Below are 23,542 nucleotides of genomic sequence, written 5' to 3' on the forward strand. Positions count from 1 at the left end.
TGATACACCCAGAGACACAAAGAGGCATGCACATTTGTACACATGCAAACACGCGCACACACACACGCACGCACACACACACAGTGTCTATTAATTTACTAATAGTTGAGTCACATTCCCACCTAGCAGATGATGAGTAGCATTGGTACAGTGCCTCAATATTATTGAATTTACAGATAATTCAACAATGCCTCCATCCTTCATATAACACATTTTTAATCTATGTCTGTTGTTTGCACAGGTATCAATGACAAACAAATCTGTGCTGTCAATGATGTCACCTTTGGCCAGTTTCCCCAGTACTGCTTGGGCAGGGTCTTGTCCCTTGAGAAGAACCTGGTGTTGCAGTCAAACATACCGACAGCGGCCATCGGCACCAACAGCACCTACCTCCCTATTGACGTCCTCACGGGCCTCCAGTTCTTTCCCCTGAAGCAGACGGATTCCCCCTCTCTGAGGTTATGTACGTTCAGACAGTCTGGCAGTCTGGCCTCAGATCTGTTTGTGTCATGTCAATGGCCATAGGAGTTGGCAAGACTCCTTCAATACAGCAAGTCTCTGTAAATATGAACCTTTCTCTCTTTTTTTATGGTGATGTCATTTATGTAAAAAACCAGCCCTATTGATCCTGTGATATGGTAATGTGACAAAGTAGTTCTCTTGTCAAATGGATGTGCTTTGGTTCTTGCCCTGCTGCATCCAGCTGTATTCCCGTGGAGTAGCCTATTGTACATTATTTTGTGTTTACTATGATGTACCTACGTACTGGTAAACTAAGTTACGATGGCGATGGCGATCTTGTATTTTAGATGCATGTTATGCCTTGGATATTATAGTGTTTCTGAAAGTAAAAACAGGCATGTAGAGTGAGAATGAAACTCTCGCCTCTACTAGACTCTAGGGCATTCTGCTACAGGCTACAGGTAACCAGATATTAGTGTGGCGGTTAAGCACTTCATTGTATCCATCTACCCTATCATGTTACAACTGCTGCACAAAGCAGCCTATTCAATACAAATGATAAAATGGTAGGGAAGATGAATGGAAAACAACAATTATCTAAAACTATGTTCATGATTGTGCCCTAAAGACACTCAAAATGTATCTATGTATTTGTGTGTGTGTGTACTGTATATGTGTGTGTGCATGTGTTGTTATCGACATTATATTTGGGAAATGAAGTTACATAATGAAAATAATTGTACAGGAAAAAATACAAAATAATCACAGTACTGTACAGTGTAAACATCGAAATCACATGTATGCAGGTGTCACGCGTGTTTGTCAGATCTTGAATAAGGCATATGTAGGCCTTATTACAGGCTTATGAACATGAGCATCTCCTGTCCTCAGTGCTAGCAGAGAATTCATTTGCTGCTTTTTTGTTCTCTTCCAAGTGACCGAGGCCTGGCGTGAGGAGTTGCGAGAGTTGACAGAGAGGGCAGGGATTTTGGGAGCAGGTGGAAGAGGTGAGATGGAATATAATTTTTTCAGAAGATGAAATGTTTTTATTATATACTGCCCAGCCAGGTCTAGGTAAATTCCACTTCAACTCCACCACAAGAAAGGCTGAATCCTAACTGGAGAGCTCTTAACTCCAGATGTTGCCATCGATGAGAGAAAGATGGAGTGGGATTGAATTGAAATTGTATTGACCCCAACCCCAACTGCTGCATACTGCTGCAAAATATAAAATGTTGTTTAATAATGTAATCCTAACACTTAAGAGGAAACCATCTCAGTCAAAATCATTTTGGGGCCTCCCGAGTGGCGCAGCGGTCTAAGGCAAAGCATTGCAGTGCTAGAGGCTTCACTGCAGACCTGGCTTTGATCCTGGACTGTATCACATCCGGCCGTGATCGGGAGTCCCTTTGGGCGGCGCACAATTGGCCCTGTGTCGTCCAGGTTAAGGGGGGCTTTGGCCAGGGGGGCTTTGGCCAGGGGGGCTTTACTTGACTCTTCGTGCTCTAGCAACTCCTTGTGGCAGGCCGGACACCTGCAGGCTGACCTTGGTCGTCAGGTGAATGGTATTTCCTCCGACACATGTGGCTGACTCCCGGGTTAAATGGGCGGGTGTTAAGGAGCGAGGATGCATGAATCGACCTTCACCTCCTGAGCACGTTAAGGAGTTACAGTAATGAGACAAGATCGAAATTTGGTGTAAAATACCCACATTATTTAAAAAATAATAATTATAACATTTGTAAGTATTGTTATAGATGTACATTCTGTTTCTGGTGAAAAACATTTTTGGTTTGAGGTTTAGGTAAGATGTAGGGTTAATATTAGAATTAGGGTTGTTGGTTGTAACCCCATTGCCCTCTGACCTCCAGGAAGTGGTGTTGCCTTCTTTCCCCAGTCCAGCTGTGTGTCAGCCCTCGGGGGGTCTAGAGATGACAGAGAGGGGAACCTTAAACTACAGCTGATGGTGAGCACGAGTGATATTCATGTTTGGAAAAAAATTCCAAGGCACTTCCCACTGGGTAACGACATCAATTTAACGTCTATTCCATCTTGGTTCAACATCATTTCATTGACAAGACATGGAAACAAATGTTTATACAACCAGTGGGTGCCCAGTGGGTTGTCAGATAGAGTAAATTATAATTTAAATGTCTTTATTATATTGGCATACTGTATAACATACTGCAAGGAATGTTAAAAACAATTGCAACTTCAGTTATAGGGCGCCTTCATGATGGCCTTCGAGTTACAGCTTGTAACACGTTATGACATAGTTTGAATACTCTTATATGTTGTAGGTGATTGATATGTTGTGTCAGATACTGCAAACTGAGTCTATAGGAGATGTCCAGCAATGGATTCTGACAGCTGGTCAAAGAGGTAAGTGCACTGGACTGCACATATACACCAATCCATTTAGCATGCTGTCACTGTTATCTAGAGCCCTTTTCCAGTTGTTGAAATCCAGCTGCAGAGCATAGAGAGGGAAAGACAAGATTAGATAGATAAGATAGCTCTTTATTCATACCCCAAAGGAGATTTGATAACACCATCCAAATGAACAGTAACAAAAGGGTACATTACCAAGAAACATTTTTATCACAACATTAAAGTGAGACTCAGCAATTAGCATTGCCACAGGCAGAATGAACCAATGATATTGCAGAGGAGTGAGATGCAAGACACCCTCACACAAAGTATATGATACACTCACACAAAGACTTTAAAAGTCCCCAAAATAGTGTTATTCGGGACCATAATCCCAAGTCCCTACTATGATCCATCAGGATGTAAACATTGATCTGTCATGGCGTTAACCAGTGGTGGTATTTACTTTTGTCCAGAAAAGGACCAGATTCTAAGTCTGCTGTCTTCCGCCCTGGCAAAGGACCCTGTCTCAGCCTATGAGGCCCCGGGAAGAGAGCAGCTGACAGTGAAGGAGGTTCAAAACCTCCCTCCTGCCTCCAGAATGGCTTCGATCAGTGAGGAGGATACCACCAGGTTAGTGTTTCCAACCAGAAATTGACGGCATTGTAAGACACCTATGCCAAATGTTGTCTACTGGGAGGATTGATTGTTGAAACATTTTGGTTGTTTTTGGGTCACTGGAAGATGGCAAAAGCTTTTAGTGGATCACAGCAAAAAAATGATGTTTTGGAATCATTGCACATTGGAAGTTGGCTGCACACTTCACAGTATACAGCCCCAGAACCAAATGCGACCTAAAAAGTCATTGGTGATGTGGGGGGAGGAAATCCTAGTTCTTAAGGAAATCTATTTGAAATTGGATGAATGATGATGCAATGTCATGGAGCATGAAATTGCCATGCTGCCAAGAAATAGTACATCCCGCTATAACAATCTTCTGGCCACTTGAATCATGTCAATATTTGGCTGCCACTTCCCCCCTGGACAAAAACTGGAAGTTGTGCACCCCTGCATTGGGTGCTGTATAGAAATACTGCTACCCACTGGCCAATACATTTAACCTATTCAAAAAGGACAGCCTGTAATGTATTTACAAAATATATTATGTTTACTCTTCACAGAGATCATTCCCTAGAAATTATGCCAAACTGTGACTCAGGTGAGTCTCCAAGGTTAAGTCCTGACAAATAATATAATTCATTGACCTAGTAATTAATATGTATATTGATTCACTCAATTTCTGGGGGTCTGTCTGTCTGTCTGTCTATTTATGATACACAATTCCCAGGTAAACTGGAGGATGCAGGCACAGAGAGGGCAGAGTCCAAGACCCACAGGCAGAGACACATTGCCAGACCCCTGAGTACCCAGAGGACCCTGTGTAGCCCCACCGTGTGCCACCTCAACCAAAAGGTGGTCCTACGTTACACCAAGCGGGCCCTGATGCCTCACACACCACCTGAAGTGTTCCAGGCCGAATGGCCCAACTATACCCAACAGGCACCTGGCTCACTCGTGACGTAAAACACAACTCTGAAAATACACCTGGGGCTGGTTCAGGAAGTTGCAACGTTACTGAACGTTCAGATAGAAATGTATGATGTAGAATAGATACCATTGTCTGTCATGTTGAATAGGTTGTTGTATCAGCTCTAGTGATTCTATTCATATCTGCAACACACTGAACGTTGTGCCCTAATGAATGAACCCCTCCTGTGCATCTCAATAGACCTCTTATTCAGCAATCGGTCATTTTGGTAGTCATTTTGTTCTGATTCGGTTTGAATTAGATTTTGAATTCGTGTTTCATTGAGGTGGAAAGGGAGTTAAAATGGGATTTGAGTGTAATCATTAGTTACAACAATACTTTTTACACTGTAATGACATACAGTGCCTTGCGAAAGTATTCGGCCCCCTTGAAATTTGCGACCTTTTGCCACATTTCAGGCTTCAAACATAAAGATATAAAACTGTATTTTTTTGTGAAGAATCAACAACAAGTGGGACACAATCATGAAGTGGAACGACATTTATTGGATATTTCAAACTTTTTTAACAAATCAAAAACTGAAGAATTGGGCGTGCAAAATTATTCAGCCCCCTTAAGTTAATACTTTGTAGCGCCACCTTTTGCTGCGATTACAGCTGTAAGTCGCTTGGGGTATGTCTCTATCAGTTTTGCACATTGAGAGACTGAAATTTTTTCCCATTCCTCCTTGCAAAACAGCTCGAGCTCAGTGAGGTTGGATGGAGAGCATTTGTGAACAGCAGTTTTCAGTTCTTTCCACAGATTCTCGATTGGATTCAGGTCTGGACTTTAACTTGGCCATTCTAACACCTGGATATGTTTATTTTTGAACCATTCCATTGTAGATTTTGCTTTATGTTTTGGATCAGTCTTGTTGGAAGACAAATCTCCATCCCAGTCTCAGGTCTTTTGCAGACTCCATCAGGTTTTCTTCCAGAATGGTCCTGTATTTGGCTCCATCCATCTTCCCATCAATTTTAACCATCTTCCCTGTCCCTGCTGAAGAAAAGCAGGCCCAAACCATGATGCTGCCACCACCATGTTTGACAGTGGGGATGGTGAGTTCAGGGTGATGAGCTGTGTTGCTTTTACGCCAAACATAACGTTTTGCATTGTTGCCAAAAAGTTCAATTTTGGTTTCATCTGACCTGAGCACCTTCTTCCACATGTTTGGTGTGTCTCCCAGGTGGCTTGTGGCAAACTTTAAACAACACTTTTTATGGATATCTTTAAGAAATGGCTTTCTTCTTGCCACTCTTCCATAAAGGCCAGATTTGTGCAATATACAACTGATTGTTGTCCTATGGACAGAGTCTCCCACCTCGGCTTTAGATCTCTGCAGTTCATCCAGAGTGATCATGGGCCTCTTGGCTGCATCTCTGATCAGTCTTCTCCTTGTATGAGCTGAAAGTTGAGGGACGGCCAGGTCTTGGTAGATTTGCAGTGGTCTGATACTACTTCCATTTCAATATTATCGCTTGCACAGTGCTCCTTGGGATGTTTAAAGCTTGGGAAATATTTTTGTATCCAAATCCGGCTTTAAACTTCTTCACAACAGTATCCCGCACCTGCCTGGTGTGTTCCTTGTTCTTCATGATGCTCTCTGCGCTTTTAACGGACCTCTGAGACTATCACAGTGCAGGTGCATTTATACGGAGACTTGATTACACACAGGTGGATTGTATTTATCATCATTAGTCATTTAGGTCAACATTGGATCATTCAGAGATCCTCACTGAACTTCTGGAGAGAGTTTGCTGCACGGAAAGTAAAGGGGCTGAATAATTTTGCACGCCCAATTTTTCAGTTTTTGATTTGTTAAAAAAGTTTGAAATATCCAATAAATGTCGTTCCACTTCATGATTGTGTCCCACTTGTTGTTGATTCTTCACAAAAAAATACAGTTTTATATCTTTATGTTTGAAGCCTGAAATGTGGCAAAAGGTCGCAAAGTTCAAGGGGGCCGAATACTTTCTCAAGGAACTGTAAGTAGTTACACAGTAATAATGGCAATGTAACGTAAGTGTTACCACATACTGCACCACTACTAGTATTTCTAGACTAACAATTGTTCACACAAATAGAATAACATCATCTGAAAGACTATAAAGACAATAGGATCCGTAGTCAATATATCTGTATATTTATCTCACTTATTTCCCGAATGCATGAAAAAATAAAGTGAATCAATGAATGCTTATTAATGAATACAATAGACTGTGTACTACTCCCTTCACAGAACAGCGCAAACTGGGTCTAACCAGAATAGAAAGATGAGTGGGAGGCCCTGGTGCACAACTGAGCAAGAGACATTAGAGTGTCTAGTTTGAGAAACAGATGCTTCACAAGTCCTCAACTGGCAGCTTCATTAAATAGTACCCGCAAAACACCAGTCTCAACGTCAACAGTGAAGAGGCGACTCCGGGGATGCTGGCCTTCTAGGCTGAGTTGCAAAGAAAAAGACATATCTCAGACTGGCCAATAAAAAGAAAAGATTAAGATGGACAAAAGAACACAGACACTGGACAGAGGAACTCTGCCTAGAAGGCCAGCATCCCGGAGTCGCCTCTTCACGGTTGATGGTGTTTTGCGGGTACTATTTAATGAATCTGCCAGTTGAGGACTTGTGAGGCATCTGTTTCTCAAGCTAGACACTCTAATGTAATTGTCCTCTTGCTCAGTTGTGCACCGGGGCTTCCCACTACTCTTTCTACGTCACTCGTTCTGAGACCTTGAAGTAGTGGTTCCCCTTGCTCTGCAAGGGGCTGTGGCTTTTGTGGAGCAATGGGTAACGATGCTTTGAGGGTGACTGTTGACGTGTGCAGAGCGTCCCTGGTTCGCGCCCAGGTTTGGGGCGAGGGGACAGACTTAAAGTCTATACTGTTACACTAACATAATTGCAAAAGTGTTTTGTAATGATCAATTAGTCTTTTAAAATGATACATTTGAATTAGCTAACACAACGTGCCATTGGAACACAGGAGTGATAGTTGCTGATAATGGGCCTGTGTACGGCTTTGTAGATATCCCATAAAATAAATCAGCCGTTTCCAGCCACAATAGTCATTTACAACATTAATAATGTCTACACTGTATTTCTGATCAATTTGATGTTATTGTAATGGACAGAAAATGTGCTTTTCTTTCAAAAACAAGGACATTTCTAAGTGACCCCAAACCTTTGAACTGATGTTTATATAAATAGGATTCTCCAATAAAGACTATGAGAAAAAACGACTTCAATGTCAAGTAAATTACTTCACTGCTTGATAAATTCTAGAACTGTTATTTCCCTTTCCCTCGCAATGTAGTCAAAGATAAGAATCATTCATAATGTAAACCCAGATCAATTTATCCTTGATGTAGATAGGGGTGACAGGTCAAGGATTAGTCAGCGTCCCCTCCCACATCTCCCCACATCCATCCTTACCATTAGATTGGGAAACGTAAAACTGACCTCAAATCGGTGCTTACAAATTCCTCCACACAAACACGGCAGAACGCCAAACGCCTACCATTGGCCCATATGCTGTCTGTTATAGAGTGACGTATTTATTCCGTTTCCTTCAACGGTGTGTGCAACTATGTCAGTGTTTATTGCTAAATTAGGTGAAAGGTTCAATCTCAAAATGACTTCGTCTCACTACCGAGGGGTAAATGTCACCACTGTTTTCAATATTTTAGTCGTACGTTGAAAATGTTAAGAGTATTTTATTGTTTTGAACTTGTTGCTGAAAGTTGGGCAGAATTCGGCAGTATCGCTACAGCTGTGAAACTAGCGGTACTGTTTTATCCTATATGTAATTGTCTCACTGATTTTTATCATAATAGGCTACTACTTGAGGACGAAACCTCGATGTCAATTCGCACTTGTGCATGCGCTGTTGATACGGCTATCGTCCTCTTCTCTTCCGATTGATCGTCATGACCATTAGGTATGTCGTAACATAAATGAACTGCTCGCGTACAAAGTATCATCTCCCGCCAACAGTGGGCATTGCGAAGGGATTGTCAAATCTCAGCTCTACAAGTTAATGATTTGCTCTTTACCTCGTACTTAGTACTTGAGCGTGGAGTTTGGATTCTGCCCTCCACGCCGATGACCATAATTCGAATAGTTTCGGGTAGCGGAGCCTTTCTTTCTGGCCTGTGAGCTCTGATCCAGTCAACTTTTACCTGCGGCCACCTTCTTGCTCCTAATAGATTGCAAAATGTTAGCTCTCTTTGTGCTTTTGCTCTGCATAACATCTTCATTTTCTGCTTCTACTAGAGGTGAGTTATTTTTTTATTTTTTTCATGTACGGATATGTGTGATGAATATGTTATTTTATATTGTGTTGGTGTGTGATTTGCTTAGAGAGTATGTTAGCAGTCCGTGACCTTGGAACTTCTGTCAACCTTTTGAATGGTCTTGCAACAACCAACAAATTACATTCACTGGAGATTCATAATTTCATAGCACATGTTTGTTCCTAAATTCAACAGTCAAATAGTTTCCTGGTGATGTAAGGTGGGCTGCCGAGTGGTACAGCGGTCTAAGACACTGCTTCTCAGTGATGGTGGCGTCACTATACACTCTGGTTTGATTCCAGTCTGTATCACACCCGGCCGTGATTGGGAGTCCCATAGGGCAGTGCCCAATTGGCCCAGCGTCGTTAGGGTTGGCTTGGGGTAGGCCATCCTTGTAAATAAGAATTTGTTCTTAACTGACTTGCCTAGTTAAATAAAAAATAATAATAAAGTACACTACCAATAGTAATTACTCCCCTGAACATTTTAGGCAACCTGCAGGGTAGATATTGTGGATATTACTGTAGCTGGTGGTAAAGTTGTTTTTTGGGTGTCAATTCTATTAATCATAGGTGATATGAATGAAATGATTTCCTGTTCAACTTGGTCAGTAGAAGCTAAGGAAGTTGACAAAATGGTTGAATACAGCTGTCTGTGGCAGATTTTGTATGTTTGATTCAGCACTTTGTGATTGGTGATGCAACCCGAAAGTGACACGTCAGTCTTGACTCATGGCCTTAATGTCAATTATTTTGTAATGCTACACTGTATTAGAGCAATCAAGGACTTTAATAGTCCACCCACAACGTTCTGTCTCCAGTGTTGTGTCCATCAGAAACGTAGGCCAGAGTAGGTTTAGCTTACAAGGGTTCTCGTAATAATGACACATTATTACAAGTTGCAATTGGACCACAATGAAGGGCTCACCTTCTGAATCCAAGATGCCTGACAGTATGAATGTATAAATATTACTGTCTGTTTTTAAATCATCTGCTACAGAGGATAAGATGTTTGGAAGTATTTTGCATAAAGCTACACATGGTTTTACAAGTGTCAGTCTCATCCACCTGCCTGATCTTTCTCTGTCGAACCAGTAGCAGTTAGCCAGGGGACCAGGTAACGTGTGTAATGGTTAAACAATGAATTGTTGCCTAGCCAAAACTTTACAAATCTAACAGAGTAATAAATGAATCCAAGCCTTTTTGTTATGATTGACATACAAAGGGGAAGTATTTGACTGCCGTAAAGCAGATGATTTGAGGGAAATACCTTAATTCATTCACTGCTTAATGGTATATACCAACTATTTTGTTTAGAAGATGTTTTGACAGACATCTCACTCAGCAGTGAGGGTCATTTGGTGTTAACCAGCTTGTTGACATTGTTCTGATGAAAGACTGATATTTCTATAGAGAAACACGGGTCTAAGTGAATCCCAACCATTTGGGGTCCCCGTGAGTTGTCATGGTCTCAGTAGCCATGTTCAAACTGCGTGCAGCCCAGTGCAAACAACCTTGGTTGTCACCCAATTGACTCCAGAAAAGTGACACAGGAATATTTTACTCCAGAAAAGTGACAGTTGGTTCCAATTAGCCAGGGTTAACAAATGCTTGTGTAAATGGACATTGAACTGGCCCGGGGCTAATTTCAACCCAGGGTTAAAGATAGCCCTGGGCTAAGAGAATGCAGTTTGAAAAGGCCTAGGGGGGCTCAGCAAGAGAACTGATTTGAGAACCCCTGCTCTAAGTCACTCATCACTGTAACGTTTGATCTCACTCTGCGATTCCTGCATGCCCCCTCTTGTTTCAGGTGCTGGTGCTGCTGGACCCAGGCTGAACAATGACCAGTTGTACAAATTCAGCTACACCACCGAGGTGCTGGTGGACAGGGCCAAGGGGTCAAAGGATGGCAGTGTCGGTTATAGGATCTCCAGTGACGTGGATGTCAACTTAGTGTGGAGAGACCCCAGCAGCAAGGACGACCAGCTCATCCAACTGGTGGTAAGTAATCCCACCGCACCACCTCCTCACCCTGACTTTGCCGATAGCTACATTTATTGAGGAAAAATGTACTTACTATGGCTGTGATATGTGGTCGTCCCACCTGGCTATCTTAAGATGAATGCACTAACTGTAAGTCACTCTGGATAAGAGTGTCTGCTAATTGACTCAAATTTAAATGTGTGTTGGCTGGATGTACCTGAACCCCAAACCCCCAGCCCCTAGAACTCCAGCCCCTAGACCCCTATGCTCTTCTGTAGGTCTGAGAGGATTGGATAGGTGTAACTGTTTTATGGCAATAACCCTACCTCGCCATATGAAATCAAATCAAATTTATTTATATAGCCCTTCGTACATCAGCTGATATCTCAAAGTGCTGTACTAGCCTAGTTGGAATTTTTGCCATATCGCTTAGACCTATCCAGTCTTTTCAGATCTACACAAATGCAGTGAGTAGGGGTTAGGGGTTGATTTAGGATTCATTCAGGGACAGACTGAGAGACAGTTTTTGTCAAACCTGGTTACATGTTTCCCTGGTATATTGAATTAAAAATAAATAAAAAAAAACTCTGTTTTGGGAGGATACATGTTGGAGTTTATGCATGCACAATATTGTGTATTTATATTTATTATGGATCCCCAGTAGCTGCTGCTCTTCCAAAATTAAGGCAGTTTATACAATTTTAAAAACATTACCATACATTCAGATTGTGTGCCCTCAGGCCCCTCCTGCTCCACCACTACCACATATACAGTACAAAATCCACGTGTACGTGTGTATGCTATTGTGTGTATGCTGTCTTTACAGAGTCCTGTGTGGCTCAGTCGGTAGAGCATGGCGCTTGCAACGCCAAGCGTCGTGGGTTCGATTCCCGCTGGGGCCACCCAGTAGTGTCCCCAGCCGACTTGTAAGTCGCTTTGGACAAAAGCGTCTGCTAAATGGGATATATTAATTACAATGTGAAAGGAAACTCAACCACATATTGATATGATCCTGGGAAAGAGGTTCTTAATGTCTCCTGTAAATGGAAAGAATAGAAAAATAAGCATGGTCTGATTGTGTAAAAATAGTATTTAAATTCTTCGACAGGCCCCTCAGGGAGTTTTTAAAATTGTATTTAAAAAGGCCTGGGTTCAAATAGTATTTGAATTCTGTTAACTACTTAAGTTGTGCTTAATTGTGTGTGCCTGGCCCAAAAGCAGTAATCTCAAAAGTGCCAACATTGTATTCTATGGAGAATATTGATATTGAGCTGCTTGAAATGTCCTAATCATCTAACAAGCTCCTCCATTCCCATCTGCAGATCTCAAACGTGAAGATAAAAAGTGTGGCCCAACGCTCAGCCAAGAAGAACATATTCCAGGGCGCCACAACACAAAGCCTTCTCGGAGAGAATAAGCTGGCAGCACTGGAAAGGCCGTTCATGGTGCACCTGAAAAACGGAAAGGTAAGAGCTGTGGATGTTGGTTTGTTTCTATTGTAAAGACATTATTAAGGGGCCCATTCAAACTCATAACAGGTCTTACAAATAATTACTGCATCGTCATGCATTATACTTGCAGCTAAGTAAAGTGTTACTGTATGTTTTTATTTATGCATAATGCAAAATGATTGCTTTAACTTAAGGCAGTTACTAGGAACATGAATGTGCTTTGGGTATACTGTAGTGGAGATTATCTGCCATAGGTAGATGTCGTAGGATGTTTAATTGTTACCAGAAGTATACTACAAATAGCTGTTTTTCTATCATTGTAGTACTATTGCTGTTATATCTTCATAGGTCAATAGCCATAAAAGTATTGTGCAATTGTACATTTATATCAACCATCAATTTTACTACAATCAGTTAAGATAAAAAATAAATAAATACTAAGTCTAGTATGGGAGCCATTTCTGGAGCATCATAGATGACATCTGTATTGCTGGGGACTATTAATGGAACCGTAATTGGCAATGTGTTGGTGTGGTGACGCTGGAAGGGGAAATACCAGACAGATGGTGAGTACAGGGCAAGGGTCCATCCTTCAGATTGCTGGCCGGCCTGTTATCAGATCTCACGAGAGAAGTGTGGGGGCATTGGCGTGGCAAAGAGGTGCCGTTCCTGGATGACACAGACGAGGTGAATAGGTGAACCAGTTGATCAGTGTTGAATGCATTGTGATCAGCTAAATCTGTTATGAAAATATTGCGAATTTAGCACGGGACTGTATATATTGAAACTAAATGTATCTCATAGTATTACGAACTATAATAAGTGACTACATATACTCACTGGCCAGTTTTATTTGGTACACCCATCTACTACTGGGTCGGACGCCCCTTTGCGTTCAACAGGAATGTTCCACAGGGATGTTGGTCCATGATGACGTGATGGCATCACGCAGTTGATGCAGATTGAACGCCTGTTAGCCTGCATGATTCTTGCCATTCTCCTTGGACCTCTCTCATCAACAGCTGTTTTCGCCCACAGGACGGCCGTTGACTGGATGTTTTTGTTTGTCACACCATTATCGGTAAACCCGAGACACAGCTGTGCGTGGAAAAACCCAGGATACCATGCTCAAAGTTGTTTAGGTCACTTGTTGCCCATTCTAATGTTCAATCGAACAGTAACTGATTGCCTTGATGCCTTTCTGCCTGCTTTAAATTACAAGCCACTGCCATGTGGCTCACTGTCTGTAGGAGCGATCCATTTTCATGAACAGGGTTGTGTACCTAATAAACTGGCCAGTGAGTGTAAGATAATGAGTGACATGATTTTGAAACTTTTGTGATAATAGTGATAAGTGACCTTAGGGTGACTGTTTGTTTTTACTACAATGTGATTTATTGTCTGTAACCTTTGTACTTCTGTATTGTATTTTGGACTTTTTATGCTGTAGTCTCTGCAATGTTAGACATGGTTTTTCAAATGAAGCTTTATCTCTCTGAGTTGATAATGGCTGAGTATGGACAAAACAAGGTTGAAGAATGATTGTCTTCAACGAATATAATAACTAAAACCTAATAAATCTAGTGGTTTAATCTAAACCTTGGTGTGATTTTACAGTGTGATGCCCTGAGTTGAGTGGAATACGCTGTGAAGGTGAATAAGACATTTGTTTGATAGTGTCTGACTGCAGAATGTGTCTTGGGTTGCCATGGGCATTCCTTGCCAAGAAAATGACTCTTATTGGCCCCTGTGTCACGCCATGGCCATACTGTCAGGTTTCAGGTAAAACTCAGACCGTGTCGAAGAAACAAACATTTATTTCTAGTACAGGGGCAGGCAAACAACAGGTCAGTGATTCAGGGAGGGTCAGGGCAGGCAGGGGTCAATAATCCAGTGACGCAAGTCAGTTAAGAACAAATTCTTATTTTCAATGATGGCATAGGAACAGTGGGTTAACTGCCTTGTTCAGGGGCAGAGCGACAGATTTGTACCTTGTCAGCTTGGTGGATTTGATCTTGCAACCTTTTGGTTACTAGTCCAACGCTCTAACCACTAGGCCACGCTGCTGCCCCAAGGTATAGAACGGCAGGCAGACTCCGGGTCAGGGCAGGCAGAATGGTCAACTGGGACGGACTAGAAAGCAGGAACAGGGGGAACAAATGCTGCTAGGTTTCACAAAACAAAATGAATTGGCAACAGAGAACAAAGGTATAAATACACAGGATAATGAGGAAGATGGGTGACACCTGGAGGAAGATGGGTGACACCTGGAGGGGGATGGAGACAAGCACATAGACAGCTGAAACAGATCAGGGTGACACATACCTTGCCAAGAGAAATTGAACTCCCTCAAGATGCATTTCACAATCAGACCCTTTTCCATTTGTTGACATCTCATCATTATCTGAGGCACTTTGATAATATTAATCAGAGAGAAGTACTGCTAATTTCGCTGTTCTGTCACTTGACTCTAGTGCACTGTTTCGTATCATATTGACTTGTTTGTTGTTCCATGCCTCTGTTTCAGGTGAGCAGCTTTTACTGCTATAAGGCGGAGCCTGCTTCCATTAAGAACTTGAAAAGGGGTGTGGCTAGCTTGCTGCAGGTGCAATCCAGATCTGGGAAGGTCATAGAGGTAAATGAGGCCCAATGCATATACAGTTACAGGAAATTGTGGAAACATTTTATATATATATATATATTACACACACACACTCTACTGGTCAAAAGTTTTAGAGCACCTACTCATTCAACAAGGGTTTTTCTTTATTTTGACTATTTTATACATTGTGAAATAATAGTGAAGACATCAAAACTATGAAATAACACACATAATCATGTAGTAACCAAAAAAGTATTAAACAAATCAAAATATATTTGAGATTCTTCAAATATCCACCCTTTGCCTTGATGACAGCTTTGAACACTCATGGCATTCTCTCAAGCAGCTTCATAAGGTAATCACCCCACCTGACATTAACTTCTTGAAACTCCCCATCCCGGATCCGGGTTTGTGACTAAAGCCTCAGGCTCATTAGCATAACGCAACGTTAACGATTTCTGAAAATCGCAAATAAAATGAAAATAATGCGTCTGCTCTCAAGCTTAGCCTTTTCTTAACAACACTGTCATCTCAGATTTTCAAAATATGCTTTTGAACCATAGAAATTGACTAATTTGTGTAAGAGTATGCAAAGCTAGCATAGCATTTTGAGTAGCATTTAGCACGCAACATTTTCACAAAAACCAGATAACCAAATAAATATAATCATTTACCTTTGAAGAGCTCCTGATGTTTTCAATGAGGAGACTCTCAGTTACATACCAAATGCGCAGTTTTTCCTGAAAGCGTCTGTGTGTAGGAGAAATCGTTCCGTTTTCTACATTGCGTCTGGCTACCGAAACGAACCGAAAATTCAGTCACCTACAACGTCAAACTTTTTCCGGATTAACTACATAATATCGACCGAAACATGGCAAACGTTGTTTGGAATCAATCCTCAAGGTGTTTTTTCACATATCTCTTCATTGATATGCAGTCCGTGGAAGCTTGCTTTCCTCTCTGTATCGCATGGAAAAATACTGGCAGGTGACTTTTGCGCACCAATTTCGGCGCAGGACACCGGGCGGACACCTGGTAAATGTGGTCTCTTATGGTCAATCTTCCAATGATCTGCCTACAAATACGTCACAATGCTGCAGACACCTTGGGGAAACGACAGAAAGGGCAGGCTCATTCCTCTCGCATTCACAGCCATATAAGGAGACAATGGAAAACAGAGCCTCAAAAATCCTTGTCATTTCCTGGATGCCATCTCATCTTGGTTTTGCCTGAAGCTCACGTTCTAGGGCACGCACAGAGAATATCTTGGTATTTCTGGACACGTCAGAGTGTTTTCTTTCGAATGGTATCAATTATATGCATAGTCGAGCATCTTTTTGTGACAAAATATCTTGTTTAAAACGGGAACGTTTTTCATCCAAAAATGAAATAGCGCCCCCATAGATGTAAGAGGTTTTAACCAGGTGGAATTGTGTCCTTTCATCTGATGAGTCCAAACTTTGTGAGACGGATGATCTCCGCATCTGTATTTCCCACCGTGAAGCATGGAGGAGGAAGTGTGATGGTGTAGAGGTGCGTTGCTGGTGACACTGTCTGTGATTTATTTAGAATTCAAGGCACACTTAACCAGCATGGCTGCCACAGCATTCTGCAGCGATACGCCATCCTATCTGGTTTGCTCTATCATTTGTATTTAAACAGGACAATGACCCAACACACCTCCGGCCTGTGTAAGGTCTATTTAACCAAGAAGGAGAGTGATGGAGTGCTGCTTCAGATGACCTGGCCTCCACAATCACCTGACCTCAACCCAATTTGAGATGGTTTGGGATGAGTTGAACCGCAGAGTGAAGGAAAAGCAGCCAACAAGTGCTCAGCATATGTTTGAACTCCTGTTGGAAAAGCATTCCAGGTGAAGCTAGTTGAGAGAATACCATGAGTGTACAAAGCTGTCAGCTACCCTTTGCCTTGATATTTGAAAAATCTCAAATTTAAAATGTATTTTGATTTGTTTAACACTTTTGGGTACTCCATGATTCCATGTGTTATTTCAATGTTTTGATGTCTTTACTATTATTCTAAACTGTAAAAATAAGAAAAACCCTTGAATGAGCAGGTGTCATGTCATCAAAAAATAATAATGCACTGTAAAATAACATTTTACCATAAACACAGTTGTAAGTTTGCAATGAATTCTCAATGAAAATCATTCAAACAAATGCTTAACTGTCTTTCTATGGTTTTCTGTGTGAGTACTTTTTGTTGGCTGACTGCTCTTTCTGGGAACAGAATGATGTGTCAGGGAGGTGTACGGTAGAGTACAAGGCTGCCCAAGGCCAGGTGACAAGGACCAAGGCTTTGGAGACCTGCAAGACCGCAGAGACCGGCTTCACCACCTACATTCAGGTCCTGGGTGTGAGTGGGGAGTCCAGCTCTGTCACAGTTTTCACCCTGGAGGATGGCTTCATTAAGTCAGCCACAGCCAAGGAGACTCACATCTTAGCAGTCAATGCACGCCGCACCACCGCCGCTAAAATAGTGTCCAGGTAAGGTGTGACACAAAACAAATTGTATTTGTCACATGCGCCAAATACAACAGGAATGCTTACTTACAAGCCCTTAACCAACAATGCGGCTTTAAGAAAAATTTGACATAAGGGAGTCAAATGGAATTTTAATGGTGAAATTCTGCTGTAAACATTGAGGCAATAGTTGTATTTCTTTTTGTTTACTACATTAATCCAACACGTTCTTTCATTCTAAAAGTAATGTTCTTTTTTCACTTACTGATTTTAAGTAGGCTTTCTGAGAGCATCAATTGCAAGGAACAGAAACTGATTGATTTGGATTTGTTAATTTATGTTGTCCTCAGGCAAAACTTGACGCTGGTAACAATTGAGACTGGGCCATTTGAGGCGGCGGGGAAGAATGTCGCCAGTGTTGTCAAATCACTTGATGAGAAATTGTATGCAGTTGGTGTAACAGCTGAGAAGGTCAAATCCCAATGCAAGGGCTGTCAATCGGTGAGTGGTTGTGAGAAACAATAAAGTAAAAAAGTGCTTCACGATGTTTTCAACCTTGGACACTGACTTTTTCCTCTGAAAGATTCCAATATTACCTTCAATATAATTTTCAATTCAGCTTTTACATTGATGGTATTGACTCCCAAATTAAATGCTTCAAAAATGACTATTTGCTATAGAATAATTAAAAAGGGCAGAGGAAAACTGTATGATGCTGGCCTGGTTGATTGCTGGAATGGTGCTAGAATGAAATAATCAGAACCAACACAGTACAGGGTGTTACAATAGTGTGAAAAGCCCTTGTGAAGTCTGAATTTACCAACGCTATACCACACTATCGATGCATGTCCTTGCTGATCAAACATGTAATTAAGAAATTAGCATTTTTTTTCCCTTTTCCTCTTCTCTGCTCATCCCGCTAGCTGTTTGAGCACTGGCAAGAGGTCCAGAAGCAGTTTGAACCAGATAGCTTGTCAAAGGCCATCGCTCCCCGACGCTTCCTGGCTCTCATCCAGAGCATAAGGAAAGCCTCCAAGGACGAGATCCTCCAAGTGCTGAAGAGCTCCACCAAGACTGCCCTGTAAGGCCTAGCACTTACCCACCTCTCTCTCGCTCTCTCTCTCTTTCTCTTTGTCTGCCTCTTTCTCTCACTCTCCTCTTTTTTTCTCTTTTTGTCCTTTCCGTTTCACTCCTTCTCTCTATTTTCACTTCTCTTCTATCGCTCGCTCTCCTCAATCTCTTTTTTTATGTATGTTTTGTCTTTTTCTCTCTCCCTCAGGCTGTGATGCTTTCTTATGAGATGTAGTGACTCGTCACTCCATTTCCTTGCTGTCTGTCTCCCGCCCTGTGGGTCTTTTGGCCAGAGCCACATAGTTAACTATATAGGGAATATTGCGACATTTTAGACTTCTGACTCACTGCCTCTCTCCAACTCTGTCGGGGTCTGCAGACCTCAGGTGGTGGACGCCGTGACCTCGTCCCAGACGCCCGCCTCCCTGGACGCCATGCTGCAGTTCCTCAACTTTGCCGACCCCAAAGGCCTGGTTCTGCAGGAAAGGTTCCTGTACGCCTGCGGCTTCGCCTCGCACCCCAACGAAAGAATGCTCCAGGCTTTGGTGGTGAGTGGCCAATGGCTGCCACTTGCTTAACTTCTTGCGTCGAGCAATCCCGTATCCGGGAGCGTAATCATAGCCTCAAGCTCATTACCATAACGCAACGTTAACTATTCATGAAAATCGCAAATGAAATAAATATATTGGCTCACAAGCTTAGCCTTTTGTTAACAACACTGTCATTTCAGATTTTCAAAATATGCTTTTCAACCATAGCTACACAAGCATTTGTGTAAGAGTATTGATAGCTAGCATAGCATTAAGCCTAGCATTCAGCAGGCAACATTTTCACAAAAACAAGAAAAACATTCAAATAAAATCATTTACCTTTGAAAACTTTGGATGTTTTCAATGAGGAGACTCTCAGTTAGATAGTAAATGTTCAGTTTTTCCAAAAAGATTATTTGTGTAGGAGAAATCGCTCCGTTTTGTTCATCAGTCATTACAACGCCAAACTTTTTTCCAAATTAACTCCATAACATGGCAAACGTTGTTTAGAATCAATCCTCAAGGCGTTTTTCCACATATCTATTCGATGATAAATAATTCGTGGCAGTTGCCTTTCTCCTCTGAACCAAATGGAAAAATGCACGCAGCTGGAGATTGTGCAATAATTTCGACGGAGGACACCAAGCGGACACCTGGTAAATGTAGTCTATGGTCAATCTTACAATGATATGCCTACAAATACGTCACAATGCTGCAGACACCTTGGGGAAACGACAGAAAGTGTAGGTGCATTCACAGCCATATAAGGAGACATTGGAACACAGCGCATTCAAAATCTGGGGCACTTCCTGTATGAAATTTCATCTTGGTTTCGCCTGTAGCATTAGTTCTGTGGCACTCACAGACAATATCTTTGCAGTTTTGGGAAACGTCAGTGTTTTCTTTCCAAAGCTGTCAATTATATGCATAGTCGAGCATCTTTTCGTGACAAAATATCTTGTTTAAAACGGGAACGTTTTTTTATCCAAAAATTAAAAGAGCGCCCCCTATATCGAAGAAGTTAAACTCTACAAACCAAAATGAATGAAATGCATGTCCAACAAAGCGGGATGGGGAGAAATTATTCGGTAAAAGTCCGTTCAATGTTTTCAGTTGGTTAGACAGATATGTCATTGACTTCTGACGGGCACTGCAACACAACACTGCTCCCCCAATGCTCTGCTCCCAAAATCATTGAATTACTTAGGTAAAAAACGATCTGTTTTTTCTGGTTTGAAAGTACCCGTATGCTCATCATCAGGGCAAACATCCATACAATTAGCTCCGGTTAGAGGAGATGGAGGAGGCTGAAACGAAAACATATCCCTAACGTACTTTGCTTCCTCTTTCAAATATAATTTGGTGAATCATAGGTGACTGTCATTTGCAACAAGTTTCATTAAATTATTTTTTTGTAGCATTTCTATGTTGAAGATTAAACAATAATTTGGTGCATTTTTTTCCCCCCATTGTTCCATCCAGTTTGCTTTATTAATATAGTATATTACACTGGATCTTTCTTGAGTAAGTTCCTCCATTTCTTTTTGTTTTTCCTGTGCCTCTATGGTACAGGTTTTATTGCTATCTAACTGTACTGTTAGTCCTTCAATTTCATTTGTTAATATGGACCCTTTTGATCTAAATTGCTTTTGTTTTAGAGATGAGTACTGAATTGCATGACCTCTAAAGGCACATTTAAGTGTCCTGTACAATAAGCGGATTTGCTGTACCTATGTTATGCCCGAAAAAAGCAGTTATATATTCCTCTGTCCTAATTAAAAACAATTTCTCATCCAATATGATTGATTAAATTTCCAATATCCTCGCCAACGTGGAAATTCCGTTAGAGTAATATATATATATATATATATATATGCCAATTATCTGATGGTCCGACCGCATTCTGTCCCCTATCAACACTTTTTTTCACTTTCGGTGCCAACAAGACTTACATAAGAAAGAAGTCAAGACGACTAGCTTGATTAAGCCTCCGCCATGTATATCTCACTAGGTCAGGATATTTAAGCCTCCATATATCCACTAGTTCCAATATATCCATGATATTTGTGATTTCCTTAAAAGCATGAGGGTGATAGTGTGATTTCCTTTACGGTCCATTGAGGTATTTAAAACCTTATTATAATCGCCCACCATGATAATATTGTATTGCTTGCAGGGTTGATACTTCATTATATATATATATTTTCAAAGAAGCGTGGATCACCATTATTTGGTCCGTAAAGGTTAATGAGCCATATCTGTTTATGGTCCAATAACAACATATTTAAAATCATCCATCTACCTTGTGGATCTGTTTGGACAATTTGCACATTCGGATCAAAATTACTGCCACTATCATCATCCCTTTTGAGTTTCTTTGCCCATGAGAGAAGTATTTTTCACCCACAGTCCATTTTCTACTCACCTTCATCATAAATTGTTGATTGAGTTTCCTGTAAACAATAATTAATTAATTAATTAATTAATGGTATATTTACATAGGCGTACAGCGGCCCATTATGAGCAACCATTACTCCTGAAACACAATGTGCCATTGGAACAGCTAATCCAAGTTTATCACTTTAAAGGCTAATTGATCATTTGAAAACATTTTTGCGTTAAGTTAGCACAGTTGAAAACTGTTATTCTGATTTAAAGAAGCAATAAAACTGTCCTTTTAGACATCAGCATTTGTGGGTTTGATTACAAGCTCAAAATGGCCAGAAACAAAGCACTTTCTTCTGAAACTCATCAGTCTATTCATGTTCTGAGAAATGAATGCTATTCCATGTGAGAAATTGCCAAAAAACTGAAGATCTGGTACAACGCTGTGTACAACTCCACAGAACAGTGAAAACTGGCTCTAACCACAGTAGAAAGAGGTGTGGGAGGCCCTGGTGCACGACTGAACATCACACTTGCGGGACAGGTACAGGGTGCTTGCGGGACAGGTCCTGGTTACTCCAGGAACGCACACTCCCTCCATCAATGCTCAGATTGTCCACAGTAGGCTGAGAGAGGCTGGACTGAGGGCTTGTAGATCCGTTTTAAGGCAGGTCCTCACCAGACATCACCGGCAACGACGTTGCCTATGGGCACGAACCCACCATCGCTGTACCAGACAGGACTGGCAAAAAGTGCTCTTCACTGACGAGTCGCGGTTTTGTCTCACCAGGGGTGATGGTCGGATCCGTATTTATCATCGAAGGAATGAGCGTTACACCGAGGCCTGTCCTCTGGAGCGGGATCAATTTGGAGGTGGAGGGTCCGTCATGGTCTGGGGCGGTGTGTCACAGCATCATCGGACTGAGCTTGTCATTGAAGGCAATCTCAACTCTATGCGTTACAGGGAAGACATCATCTTCCCTCATGTGGTACCCTTCCTGCAGACTCATCCTGACATGACCCTCCAGCATGACAATGCCACCAGCCAAACTGCTTGTTCTGTGTGTGATTTCCTGCAAGACAGGAATGTCAGTGTTCTGCCATGGCCAGCAATCCCATTGAGCACTTATGGGACCTGTTGGATCGGAGGGTGAGGGCTGGGGCCATTCCCCCCCCAGAAATGTCCGGGAACTTGCAGGTGCCTTGGTGGAAGAGTGGGGTAACATCTCACAGCAAGAACTGGCAAATCTGGTGCAGTCCATGAGGAGGAGATGCACTGCAGTACTTAATGCAGCTGGGTACGCCATCCCATCTTAATACGCCATCCCATCTGGTTTGCGCTGAGTGGGACAATCATTTGTTTTTCAACAGGACAATGACCCAACACACCTCCTGGCTGTGTAAGGGCTATTTGACCAAGGAGGAGAGTGATGGAGTGCTGCTTCAGATAAGCTGGTCGCCACAATCACCTGACCTCAACCCAATTGAGATGTTTTGGGATGAGTTGGACCGCAGTGTGAAGGAAAAGCAGCCAACAAGTGCTCAGCATATGTGGGAAGTTCTTCAAAACTGTTGGAAAAGCATTCCAGGCGAAGCTGGTTGAGTGCCATGAGTGTGCAAAGATGTCATCAAAGGCAAAAGCTTGCTATTTTGAAGAATCTCAAATATAAAATATATATACATTTTTTTTTAACAATTCTTTTTGGTTGCTACATGATTCCATATGTGTTGTTTCATAGTTTTGATGTCACTATTATTCTGCATTGTAGAAAACTGTAAAAATAAAGAAGAACCCTTGTTGAATGAATAGGTGCTCTAAAACTTTTGATCAATAGTGTGTACACAAAGAATTTGTGGTGCAGTTGTTTCTTTCTCTTCGAATTTTCCACCTACGACTTTCAAAATTATATAAAAAAAATGTTTTTGTGTGTACTGTATGATAAAGCATGGTGATTTTTAATTACACGCATTGTTTTTTCAGGACATTTCAAAGGGCAAGATTGTCAGTAATGACATCAAAGAGTCGGTGGTGATCATCATGGGTGCCCTTGTGCACAAGCTCTGTCAGAAAGGGGGTTGTGAGCTACCAGTGAGTATCGAATATGTTTGACCCTATGTCTGTAATGAGGGGAGATGTACAAAACTCGTTCTTAAAGGGATTCACACATTCTGTTTACTTAATATTCATCTCCAGCACCACCCCAACATCAACCTATGTGAAAATGGTGTGTTTCATAGTTCAAAAGATGGATGAAGATAACTGTTTCTGATAACATCATCTGTTGTGCATCATGTAATTTTAACCGACTTATGCGTAGGCATTGTCTC

The 23,542-nt window shown here is 41.7% G+C and overlaps 1 protein-coding gene across 1 annotated transcript in view; it reads left to right on the forward strand.

The window, feature by feature from the left end:
• Window positions 1-8,007: 8,007 nt before the first annotated feature.
• The window catches only part of LOC135507820 (microsomal triglyceride transfer protein-like), a 39,469-nt gene continuing 23,934 nt past the window's right edge, over window positions 8,008-23,542 (forward strand). The window contains exons 1-9 of the mRNA XM_064927499.1: window positions 8,008-8,692; window positions 10,520-10,710; window positions 12,015-12,158; window positions 14,671-14,778; window positions 16,996-17,252; window positions 17,579-17,729; window positions 18,152-18,309; window positions 18,679-18,847; window positions 23,196-23,303. Of these exons, the coding sequence (XP_064783571.1) occupies window positions 8,632-8,692; window positions 10,520-10,710; window positions 12,015-12,158; window positions 14,671-14,778; window positions 16,996-17,252; window positions 17,579-17,729; window positions 18,152-18,309; window positions 18,679-18,847; window positions 23,196-23,303 (1,347 nt within the window). The 5' untranslated portion in view covers window positions 8,008-8,631. The remainder of the gene's footprint in view (window positions 8,693-10,519; window positions 10,711-12,014; window positions 12,159-14,670; window positions 14,779-16,995; window positions 17,253-17,578; window positions 17,730-18,151; window positions 18,310-18,678; window positions 18,848-23,195; window positions 23,304-23,542) is intronic.

This window comes from Oncorhynchus masou, chromosome 21 (assembly GCF_036934945.1).
Source record: "Oncorhynchus masou masou isolate Uvic2021 chromosome 21, UVic_Omas_1.1, whole genome shotgun sequence".
NCBI classification, from domain to species: domain Eukaryota; kingdom Metazoa; phylum Chordata; class Actinopteri; order Salmoniformes; family Salmonidae; genus Oncorhynchus; species Oncorhynchus masou.